The 10,800-nt window shown below is 38.0% G+C and overlaps 1 protein-coding gene and 1 long non-coding RNA gene across 7 annotated transcripts in view; one reads left to right on the top strand and one right to left on the bottom strand.

Moving 5' to 3' along the window:
- Nucleotides 1-501: 501 nt before the first annotated feature.
- The window catches only part of armc2 (armadillo repeat containing 2), a 31,119-nt gene continuing 20,820 nt past the window's right edge, over nt 502-10,800 (top strand). For 2 of the 6 annotated variants that reach the window (XM_008397665.2, XM_008397661.2), the window contains exons 1-5: nt 2,429-3,542; nt 4,866-5,110; nt 5,204-5,273; nt 5,443-5,608; nt 6,914-7,034. In XM_008397665.2, coding sequence (XP_008395887.1) covers nt 4,902-5,110; nt 5,204-5,273; nt 5,443-5,608; nt 6,914-7,034 — 566 coding nt within the window. In that variant the 5' untranslated portion in view covers nt 2,429-3,542; nt 4,866-4,901. The other 4 variants (XM_008397663.2, XM_017302262.1, XM_008397664.2 and 1 more) reach the window with 4 other exon arrangements.
- On the bottom strand, nt 7,044-10,800 carry LOC103457492 (uncharacterized). Its single transcript, XR_532443.2, has 3 exons — nt 10,162-10,800; nt 9,910-10,054; nt 7,044-8,499 (listed from the first exon to the last, which is right to left on the bottom strand). It is a non-coding gene; the product is annotated as an uncharacterized LOC103457492 (long non-coding RNA).

The following is a 10,800-nucleotide window of genomic DNA, read 5'->3' as shown; positions in this document are numbered from 1 at the left end:
ATAAAAAGTACTCCTGGATCAGCGCTTCTAAATTTTCTGCATGTTTTCCTTTGTGTGTGTTGGTGGTGCATGCTTTGGTCAGTGATGGCAACATGCGCATTTTTACTCTGAGCCAGGTTCTGGTTCTGCTGGAGGTTTATTCCTATTAAAATGGGAATTTTCATTTCTGGTGTCAATTCAACAACCTGCTGACTAATAGAAACTTCAGTCTGATCATTCCGTTGTGCAATTTCACAAAAAATTACTAAAATGCCCCAGAAAAAGAGGCTCAGATATCAAAAAAGAGATTGTTAGTATAAAACATAAACTACATGAGGCATTTATAATATTTTGCAAGTAAATAGTACATCCATCCATCCATCCATCCATTTTTTTACACCCATATCGATTTATTTAAGGACTTTTACACTTTACCAGGAATGTGTAGCAATGTGTAAGAAGTTAACTGAGTTCTTGAGCAAATATTGAATATATTTTATATTTTAAACAGAAAAAATAATGTTTGTGTGATTCATACCAGATGCAGAATTGGCTTTCTAATATTCTCTCCCACAGATAATGTAATAATTGTACAAATCAATTATAAAATCAGTATCGGTAAATTAAAATAGAGGTTATGTCTTGCGGTTAAAAAAATGATAGAAATTGTGAAATGCAATGCACATTCCTAACGCACATAGTATAACGTGCATTCAGGTAGCATTTTGAGGTGAAAAGGTTAAAGGAAAGAAGTTAAAGACAGATGCAAGTCCTCTGGGGGTCGAACAGGGTTTGAATGTGAATGTGACGAGTTGAGGGAGCCCAGAAAAGATGTGCTTCTGGTCAGTCTGAGCTAAGACACAACACCTTCTCTCGCATCAAACCATTCACTCCTCTAACGTGAGCATCTCTGACGTCAGTGATCTGGGAGTGCTACGAATTCATCTGAATGGGGCAGCGTTGCCTCGTCTTCACTTGTGCTCTCCTTCGTCTCGCTCCACAGGTTATCTCAAACATAAACACTGTAGCAGACTTCACCGCTTAACATGTTGGTGCCAACTGTCCTGGCAGTGCCTTTTCCCCTCCCTTAGTGACAATGAAATCACAGAGAACATCTTCATCCTCCCATTGGCTGCCGAGCTCCACGGTGATGCCCTGTGATTGGGCATGGCCAGGGTGCACTCTGGGCCAATCAGGCTCACTGTATCCAAGAGACTGAAGCATGTAAGGCTATTTAAATCCAACCAGAGACTCGCAAGATTGTTCAGATGTATATTTCAGAGTATAAAAAATAAAAAGCCAGGGGGCTGAAAGCTTTACAAGTGGATAAATGTGAAAATCCAGACAGACCTGATTGGTTTTCAAAGAGGTCAGCCCATCGAGACGGCGTTGAAGAGACACAGAATGCAACACAAGTTAGGCGTATGAACTTCGGCATCTTGTGCTCTCCATAATTCTGAGTTTACCTTTGAATTTTGACCAAATCTTGCTTCCTCTCTGCATCGATGATTCATCCGAAGTAAACGAAGCTTGAAGAGTGTAAGGACAGCTTGGTGAGACTACAGCCAGCTGTCTGTATTTAATGGTGCAAACGGGAACAGGACTGCTGCATCAAAGACTAACTTGCGATTGGACCACAACTGCAGACTTAAAAACTAGAGTGTAAACCTGCGGCCATTTTGGGAACGTATCCCTTGTTTCAATCGTCACAGTGTGAGTAAATCCAAAATGGTGGACGAATGAAAATGATGATTCCTGTTCTACTTCAAAGAACTGAATATTTATTTGTTTGTGTATATATTTTGCAATAATAACCAGCAGATGTCATAATTTGGCAAGATATTTTTTCTGTTACTTTTATTAAATTTTTTTCAGATTGGCCACAAATTTAACCGCAGCTCGGACCAGTTTGTTGATGGATCAAGACTTCTGCCTGCGGGATTAAAATACGTAATCTCTGTGTTCGCATATAAGGGAAGGTAAAGACAGACATAAGGATGATTAAAAAAACAAAAACAGAAGAGCTCCATGTCTCTGCTCCAACTTGTAATTTATTTTTTGGACAGACAACAGAGAATATAACTCAGTTTCTGACAAGAAGATCTAAATAAAATGCTGTAATATAAAGCATCTTTAGAAAGTTTCTTGTCTTGAATAAAGCATAGCCTTGATTTATTTGATAAACTTTATGTGGCTGAATATTTGTATGTGTATTGATAATTATTGAGATTACAAATGTGTATCTGCACTAAATTATGTCACACTTATAGTTTCCCCATATGGATTTCTTTTCTATCTAATTTGTAAAAGTTATAAACCTTTCCGATGTGTCTCTGCTTTCCCACACCAGAGCCAACGAATCAGATCATTAGCAGGAATCTGGATAACTTGAATGCAAACTGAGGAGGCAATTCTGCTATTTAATTTAGGTCTGTTGGACAAGGTAACTTCTAAAAGCTGCAATAAACTGACCCTTGAGGACTGAATTTGAATTTCTTTAGATCAGAGCAAAAATGTGTTGCTTTCTGAGACTTGTTGCCTACTTCATGTTTTCAGACTGTTTCTATTTAAAGGGTTTCTTAGTCATAGACACTGCAATAATCAGGTCAAAAATGACAAATTTAATTATGTCAAACTTGCTTTTTGAACTTACTCAAGTTATGTTCAAATTTTGTGTCATTCAAGACATTTAAGTATGATTTTTTTTAAGCAAAAACAGAAGAAATCTGTAAAAAGGCAAATACTTTTTCACAATTGTATATTTTGACTGTAGCTGAATAAAGAATGAGATTAAACTTTTTCGGGCACTTATGCATGCTTTGTCAAACTAACAAAAATGTATAGTTAGTTTAGCTAACTTCTTTTTTGTCCATCTGAAGTAATTTCAAGAAGTTAGATTGATTCATTACTATATGCAAGGTCATAAAGTGAGATTATTGTACATTAGCTTTCCTCTAACAAAACATACTTATGTGGAACATCTTAATAGAAGTAAATATGTTTAATTAATTATTCATTTTTTTGCAAAATACTGCAAACTGAAACCAGACATATAAGAACTGCTGAAATAAAAGCTTAAGATCTCTTTATAATTATAACAATAATGACACAAAGTGAGATCCCGAACCTACATTTAATCTACTAAAGTAATATTCCCTCTATAATGAGACATCAATACTGATACGTCTGCCCCTGAGGACTTTTAGCTAAACAAAATTAACTTTTGTTTATGGTGTTTATTGTTAAACTCACACAGTGTTTAATTTAAAGTTAAACGACAAATAAAGACAAACAGTTAATGAACCCGGATCCTTACTTTAGCTTGAAGCAGGTCATCGTGGTTTCCTTCATAGACCAGCTAAAGGCAATAGCGCGTCACCTGGAGTCGCGCGTCTGAAGCTCGTGCACAGTAAAGCTTCCGTCTAACCTAAACGCCTGATTGAAAACGTGCAACTTTGAAGCAAGATTCTGCGCATTTTAATTTTGCGCTTTGGTCTGGAAACCATGCTTTATTTCCTGACTGACATCTTTTTCGGCAATTTAAGGTGTGAGGAGTGTTAACGGTGAGTGTTCCAGTTTAATTTACCATACTAACGACAAGTTTAATTCAAACAGACTCATCGACCGCTTCCTGCTGCTTTCAAAAAATTCTAGCTGTTTTTATTGATAAATATAGCTTCTAAGTCACTAAGCTACTCATATATTAAACAACTGAAGTTTCCAATCCAAGATGCTAAGTTATTTTATCCGTATTTTGTTGGGTTTGATATCTTGAATTTGAAAGCGACATTTGTGTCACCATAGAAACGGATCGCGAACGCGCACAAACAAAGGCCATCGTCCCGCATCCACAACACCTATAACGTCAGTATAAGTGAACAAATACATTTTTTAACATTAACTCGAAAAATTACAGTAATTTTATATGTGTGAAATATATGTAAAAGTATATGTAAATAAAATACTGTAATTATTTTTACAGCATTATAAAATTATATATTTAATAAAGTAATAAAGGGGTTTATTTACTTTTTGTCACCAACTTCGATGTATTTACTTGTTTGTTTTGTTTGTTTGTTTTACTATCGTTCTCTAGCAAACCCATAATTCCTTTCTGTGTTCATATAGTGACTAAGTTACACACAGCTGCACTCTTATTTCCTAATCAGGTCCCTTCTGGAGTCCTAAATGTGCATTAAACACTTTTCAAATTGTAATTCATTATTGCATTTCACAAATATGACCTAAAATATCAATACAACACACAAATAAATGTGTTTTTTAAATCTTGTTGATATAACTTGACAAACTAAAAAAGTTCCAGGAAAAAAATAGGAATTTGAATAAGATTTAGAAAGTGTTTAGTATAGGATAGATGAACGTAACGACCTATGAAATTTTGAATTGAGAAACGACAAATCTGTAAAATGAAGAGCAGATGAGTCATGTTAGAGATGTGTATTATACTTGGTATTGGTTATAATTATTTGTCACAAAGCAGTAAGATGGACTCAGAGGCGCTGATGTGTGACATGAAGGCAGAGAGGAAGATAATATGCTCCAAATAATCTTTGGAACAAAACAAAATGGTTGCAGAACTTATGAAAGAAACTCAATAACACAGGAAATGGCAGAAAACTGCTGTTAAGGGATAGCTAGAGACGTGGTAATTAGGATCTGGAAAGGCTTAATGTATACTGAGGGAGCAATCAACTGGATGCACAATGGATGTGTGATCAAGAAACAAGGGGTGGGGGCAAGACTGACGTAAAGCAGAGAAATGGCCAAGAGAGCAACACAGAATCAGCTTTATTGGCAGAGCACAAGGAATTTGACTGTTTTCACATGTACACAAAATAATTTTCTAAAATGGCATATTGTGTTAGCCACCTAGGCCCGAATGAGCAGACTGATTGAGCTCTATGGAGACCAAGCATGAGGTCTGCAGCGCTTTCACCCCACGGCGCAACAGTTTGAGGAAATCATGTGCAGACATAGTCAGAGAAGCAAGGCAGTCTCTGCGAGTTCAGTCCACACAGCGGCCGTTCACACCAAGAGATGGACCCAGGCGGCTTTTTGGGGCAAACTCTGTTCGAGGAGATCATGGCAGCAGACCGCCGTCAGCCTTTAGGTTAGCAACAAATTCAGCTGAATTCATATCTGTGAACTGAAAATGTATGTATCTGCTGTTATTAATAATTGATTACGTTTTAAAACTTTGCAGCCTTCATGCTCGAAACTTTGATGCTGACTCCAGGCCAGGCTCAGGGACTCGCCTCTCGCCTCTGAACCATGTATGTAACATTCACAGACATTTTAACAATGTGTATTTTTGTTTCTTTCAACCAAAAGAAATCAAGCTTGGGGGAGTTCTAATGGCTTAAAAGAGATGTCACAAGTAAATTCAGCCTCTTATCGATTTCTCCCACCATCATGGATTTGGTATTTTGTCTGTTTGTCCAGAAACCAAAGTTTCCAGACTCCATTAATGCTGAGGATCCACTGAAGGACTTTCCCAAATCCCCCATTGAGCTGGTGGAAGCGAGGAAAGGGTTGGCATGGTCTCAGACCCGCCTCCTCAAGTCTGCATCTCTTACATCGCTACTGCCTTCAGAAACATGCACAGATGGTGAGAAAAGAAAAACGTTTTGTGTCGACCATCTGAGAAAAGATGCGGAAAAAAACTTCAATCAATCTCTGGTGCTTTAAATCTAAAATTAATTATTACTCTTTGTGTTTGTTTGCAAACATAAAAAAGACTTGCACAAACTATTCTCTATTTTTAGTTGGATCACTGTATTATTATTTTTTTGTGCAAACATTTGTGTGCAACCAATCTTCTCCAAAATACAGTATTTAGCAATCGTTTTCAGACCCTTAAATTCTTCATGCTACAGCCACAAATTTCAAAACAGTTTAGTTGTATTTTATGTAACAGACAAACACAATGTAGGACATAACTGTGAAGTAAAGTAAAAAGACACATGGTTTTCAAAATGGAAAAACAAAATCTGATAAGTGTGGTGTGCATTTTTTTCAGGCTTGTGAGATGAAGCAAAGTTTAATTTGAATTGCAGTTGCAAGTCGTTTCTTCTTTGAAAAATATCTCAATACGTAACAGTCAGATCGGATGAAGAGCATTTGTAAGCACAAGATTTAGGACTTTGACTGTGCTATTATAACGTGTGTACTTTGATCTAAACCGTGCTAATATAGCTCTGGCTATATGTTTAGGATTTGTCTAGCTCAGTGGTTCTTAACCTGGGTTCGATCGAACCCCAGTGGTTCGATGAGTCGGTCTCAGGGGTTCGGCGGAGCCTCTGCCGCGGAGGTAAAGACACACTTGTGTAAAGTCGTGATGACGCGCCCCGCTTTGCCATCACTTGCTGCAGAGGATCACGTTACATTGCTTAGCCAATCAGTGTTGTGGAGGAGCACTGATTGAAGGAGTTCCACTCTTAGCATGGATTTGAACTTGTGTCTTTAATTACTTCAGCAAAGCTCAAAGTTTTTACCAAATTCTGTAGCTTTCGGTGTACTTCTAAATCTGCTCCTTAGTCGCATCTTTTTGGGGTTGCTACTGCCTCTAGTGGCGTGGAGGTGGTAACAAAACTAATATAATTACATCAAAATACCGTAATTGGGGGGTCATTTTATTTATCACTACAGAAGGGTTCAGTGAATGCGCATATGAAACTGGTGGGTTCGGTACCTTAAAAAACGGTTAAGAACCACTGCTCTAGCTGTTTATGTGTTTTCCTCACTCCCCTTTTGTAGATAGACATGTGAACAAATCCTAAATGTCAATTCTTTTTTTTAGGCAATAATAAGCTGCCTGCCTGCTTTTATGTGTACTGTGAACATAGAAATTGGCTGCAGCACCTCACTAACATTTGAATGATTTGTTTCATCTTTTCTTTTTCTTTTGTGAAAGAGAAATTAAATCCAGGCCCAGAGCCAAAGCGGCTGTCAGCCGAACAACTTTGCAGTCCAGACCTCTCCACGGACCGCAGAGGTCATCTCAAAGCGAGCCAACGCAGGACACCTAGTAGAAGGTAAAACCTTCGGCGGTATGTGCCCTTTACTGTCTCTTCTCTTTCTACTGCTCCTCCTCTTTGACCTTAATGACAGCCTCACAACCAGTTTAAGATTTACTGGGACAAAAGGGTGCAGAGGTAGCCATTACTAGATGAAGTCCAGTCCTGTTTTTTGCTTTCATCAAATCCTTCTTAGTAATATTGATTGCTGCTTTGCCTTTTTGTATTTGTTCCGCTGAAAGTGTACTGTCTTTCTTGAAGTTGTGACATTATTCAACAGTTAAAAGTTATTACCAGTAAAAATCATTAAAAAAAAACAAGAATATCAGTGTAGTTATTGATCTGTGTTCTTTATTCTTGAACCTGTTATTATTAGGTTTAATTATTAGACAGGTAACTCAAAATTGTGTACACAAATTTATTTTTAATATATTACAAATTTGGGCAATAATAGTCGTAGTAAATATCTAGTTATTGTGACAGTGATAAAAAGCATCTTTTATATATTGGCCTGCTGAAAGTATGTGAAAGTCATTTGAAGTGTATTAAAACTGTGTTCATTATAAATTATTAGCTCTCTTTATTTGTCACATTTAAATTACAAACTTGTTTTGTAAGACATTTTTGGGTGGAAAAAAAAAATCTGAAAATTGCGCAGTACATTTGTATTCAGCCCCCGTGAGTCATTACTCAAATTTAATCTAAACTGAAATGTTTGCTTATTCTTTTCTCAAAATCCATCAAGCTCAGTCAGATGGGTTGTATTCAACTTTGGACTTAAATTGCTCTGGTCTCATCTGACCAAAGCATCTTTCTTCCAGATATTCATTACTTGTGGCAAACAGCAAATTGTACCTTTTGTGGCTGTTTTCCAGCAATGGCTTTTTTCACAATCTCTTTCCTGTTGGAGTGATTTGAGCCGTACATGACTAATAATTATGAATTAGGTGACTATTGAAGGAATTTGGTTACACTGGTTTACCTCTGAACACATGCATGCCACACTTTTTAAAAGGTTTTTATAAACTATTTATGAAGTATTGTACTGTGTCACATAAAATACCAATAAAACACATGGAAGTTGGTGTTTGTAATGTGACAAAAAGCAAAAACATTCAAGTGGTGTTAACACTTTTCCAAGATACTGCAGAACAGCTCGGGTTTCTCTAACTACAACCACAAATTCTTCAACTTAACACTCAACCTCCTGTTAAACCATCATATACTTCACTGTACACTATATCTTGGTCACAGTTCAGTCCAGCTTCTTCGCAAGATTCAAATCCAATGAATCTGCCTCCATCTGTCGATATCCTCATTTGTCAGCTTTTACACTTTTCCCAGCGCAGAGAGGCTAAAAGCTCTACTTTTTTGCCGACCTCATCAGCTGTGTGTCAGCTTGAGGAGCGTATAACTCTGGGCATGATGTCAGGGGGCTGTTGTTACAATCCATCCACTTATCGATTTGGTGGGGCAGCTGGACCTGTTAAGAGAGGAGATGGGGGAGTAAGACCATAAAACATTTTTACAGGAAATCTCTCCCACTGCTCATACATCTCCCTCACACAACCCCACTCGAGCCAGCTTAACACGCAATGTTTCTGTAACTTGTTGCTGACAAAGACGGGTCCTACTTTTAAAACTCCGGCACTGATCGCACTATTAAATCAGGCTTTTTGGAAGGATTGTCGCCTAATTTTACAAAATTAGCTCTGAAGAAGTACAAAGTGAGAGATACCAGCTGAGTCAAAGCATATATATATATCAGACAGCCCCTTGGTTCTTTTTTTCCCCTCCAATAAGCCAGAGCTCTTCATCTCCAAATGGCTCTCTATTAGATTTGGGTGCCGATCTGGGCAAGGCTGGCAGTGTTGCATATTGTGACTACACTGCACTGGCCAGGCCTAAGACAGGGATGAGGTCATGTCTCAGAGAATGCAGATTCACACAAAGAGACCTTATTATCAAGCCCTTAATCCTATCATACAAAGGCAAAGCCCCCTGATGGTGCAGCAAGCCTCAGCCAACTATCCCTGCTGCATATCCCCTTTTAGACATCGCGCATATTTGAAACAAGATATTTACCTATAAAAAGACACGTAATCACTTTTCTCGCTGGCTGCCAATAAGTTTGGACAATTTCTGTTACCAGTCAGTTAGGATTACTGACATTTTTCTATTTATTTAATGTCAAAATTGCATTATTCTGGCTGATTGGCCTAGTCCGGATTTTAGGCCGTCTTGTTTGCTCACTCACACCTTTGCACACCCACTAATAAATATTTTGGAGTGACTTTGTGACCGCCACTCCAAAATATTGTCATCATGTTGCAACCCTGTGTGCTTAACAGTTAGGATGGCGTTCAGCTTTCAGCTTCCTCCCTTTTCTTCTAAATGATCACATTTAGAAGTCTCTATGGTATAAAGTTTCTGTGTCTAAATTAATGGTGCTTTAGAAGCTCATGCTTTTAGTTTTACTGTGATAAGGATGCTTTCATTTTCGTCCTTAATTTTCACAAGGTCTTTTGGATTTGTTTTATGTTCATCACTGGGACTCAGAACTTGCCTCCTTCTTGGATGGTATAATAGCTGGTCACTCTCATGCTGTTCCTAGTTATGTGTTTTTTTTTTGTTGTTGTTTTCTTTTTTTACACAGATGACCGTGGGACCTTCAGACAACATCAGACAAATCTAGTCTAACTTCTCAAAAACTTTCCATGATGTCACACAAGGCAGCAGCGTGTATGACTTTGCCTTTAAGTACATCCACATGTCTGTCTCTATTTAACTTAAATAATATGAATTAAACATTATAAAGCATTATCACCTGAACCTTTTCAAATAGATTTATGGAATAGGAATCTTAAAAATGTTTTTGATAATCCCAACTGACCTGAAACATGAAATCTTCAGTCTTTTTTTGATGGCAGATGGTGAGAAAAACAATGTACAGCCTGGGCAAACATCTGGTTTCAACTGTAACAGCAGCTAAACCCGAAACTGGTTTAAGCAAGTGTTTATGATATCAAACTTCTGTCCTGTAAACATAGAGAAGGGAATGTGAGTCAGCACGTTATGTCATAATCTGTTTTTATTTATTATCACTATTTTGGGTTGCTATTCTGTAATTAGTTCCACCACTCACCATCTGTCCTGCTTCACACAGTGAACTGGCACCTTGATGCAATATTTTCCATGCACATTGCAACATGTGCAATAGTATCATGCAAAGGGAAAACCACAACACACGGCATACATAGCATGCTACCTATTAGAAGACTTCACCAGTGTTACACAGAGGTAAAGACGGAGGCGTCAGCTCGCAGTGACGAAGCATGTACAGCTTTCACCAGACTGGCCTCAGAGCTGAGATCTCAGTTCCTGTCTTTGAGCAGACATTCTGCACAACAACTGCACCGTCACACACCCAGATAAATAAAAACAGCAATGTAAACGGAAAGACATAAACCCACATGTATCTTACTTGCGTGCAAATGATCTTGCATTGTGCACACGCATGCACGGGCAAAACGGACTCAAGAGGAGCGCCTCCTCACAAGTTGCTCCTCTGTTGCAACAAGGACATCTAGTGGCAAATTTTTTTTACAGCCTGTCTAGGCATTTAAAAGCAGATATTTCTAATTCCTGACGAAGTCGTTGTTAGGTTTTATTTACACGTTTTGTCTTATGCAGTTATCCAAAGCTGCGCCAATTTTAAGGAAGTATGACAGTAGCCACAAAATCTGATGTAACCTGGCTCTTTGTGTGCGTGCGTCTGTGTCTG

This window comes from Poecilia reticulata, linkage group LG21 (genome assembly GCF_000633615.1).
Source record: "Poecilia reticulata strain Guanapo linkage group LG21, Guppy_female_1.0+MT, whole genome shotgun sequence".
In the NCBI taxonomy this organism is placed as follows: domain Eukaryota; kingdom Metazoa; phylum Chordata; class Actinopteri; order Cyprinodontiformes; family Poeciliidae; genus Poecilia; species Poecilia reticulata.
This window is presented reverse-complemented; position numbering and strand designations above follow the sequence as displayed.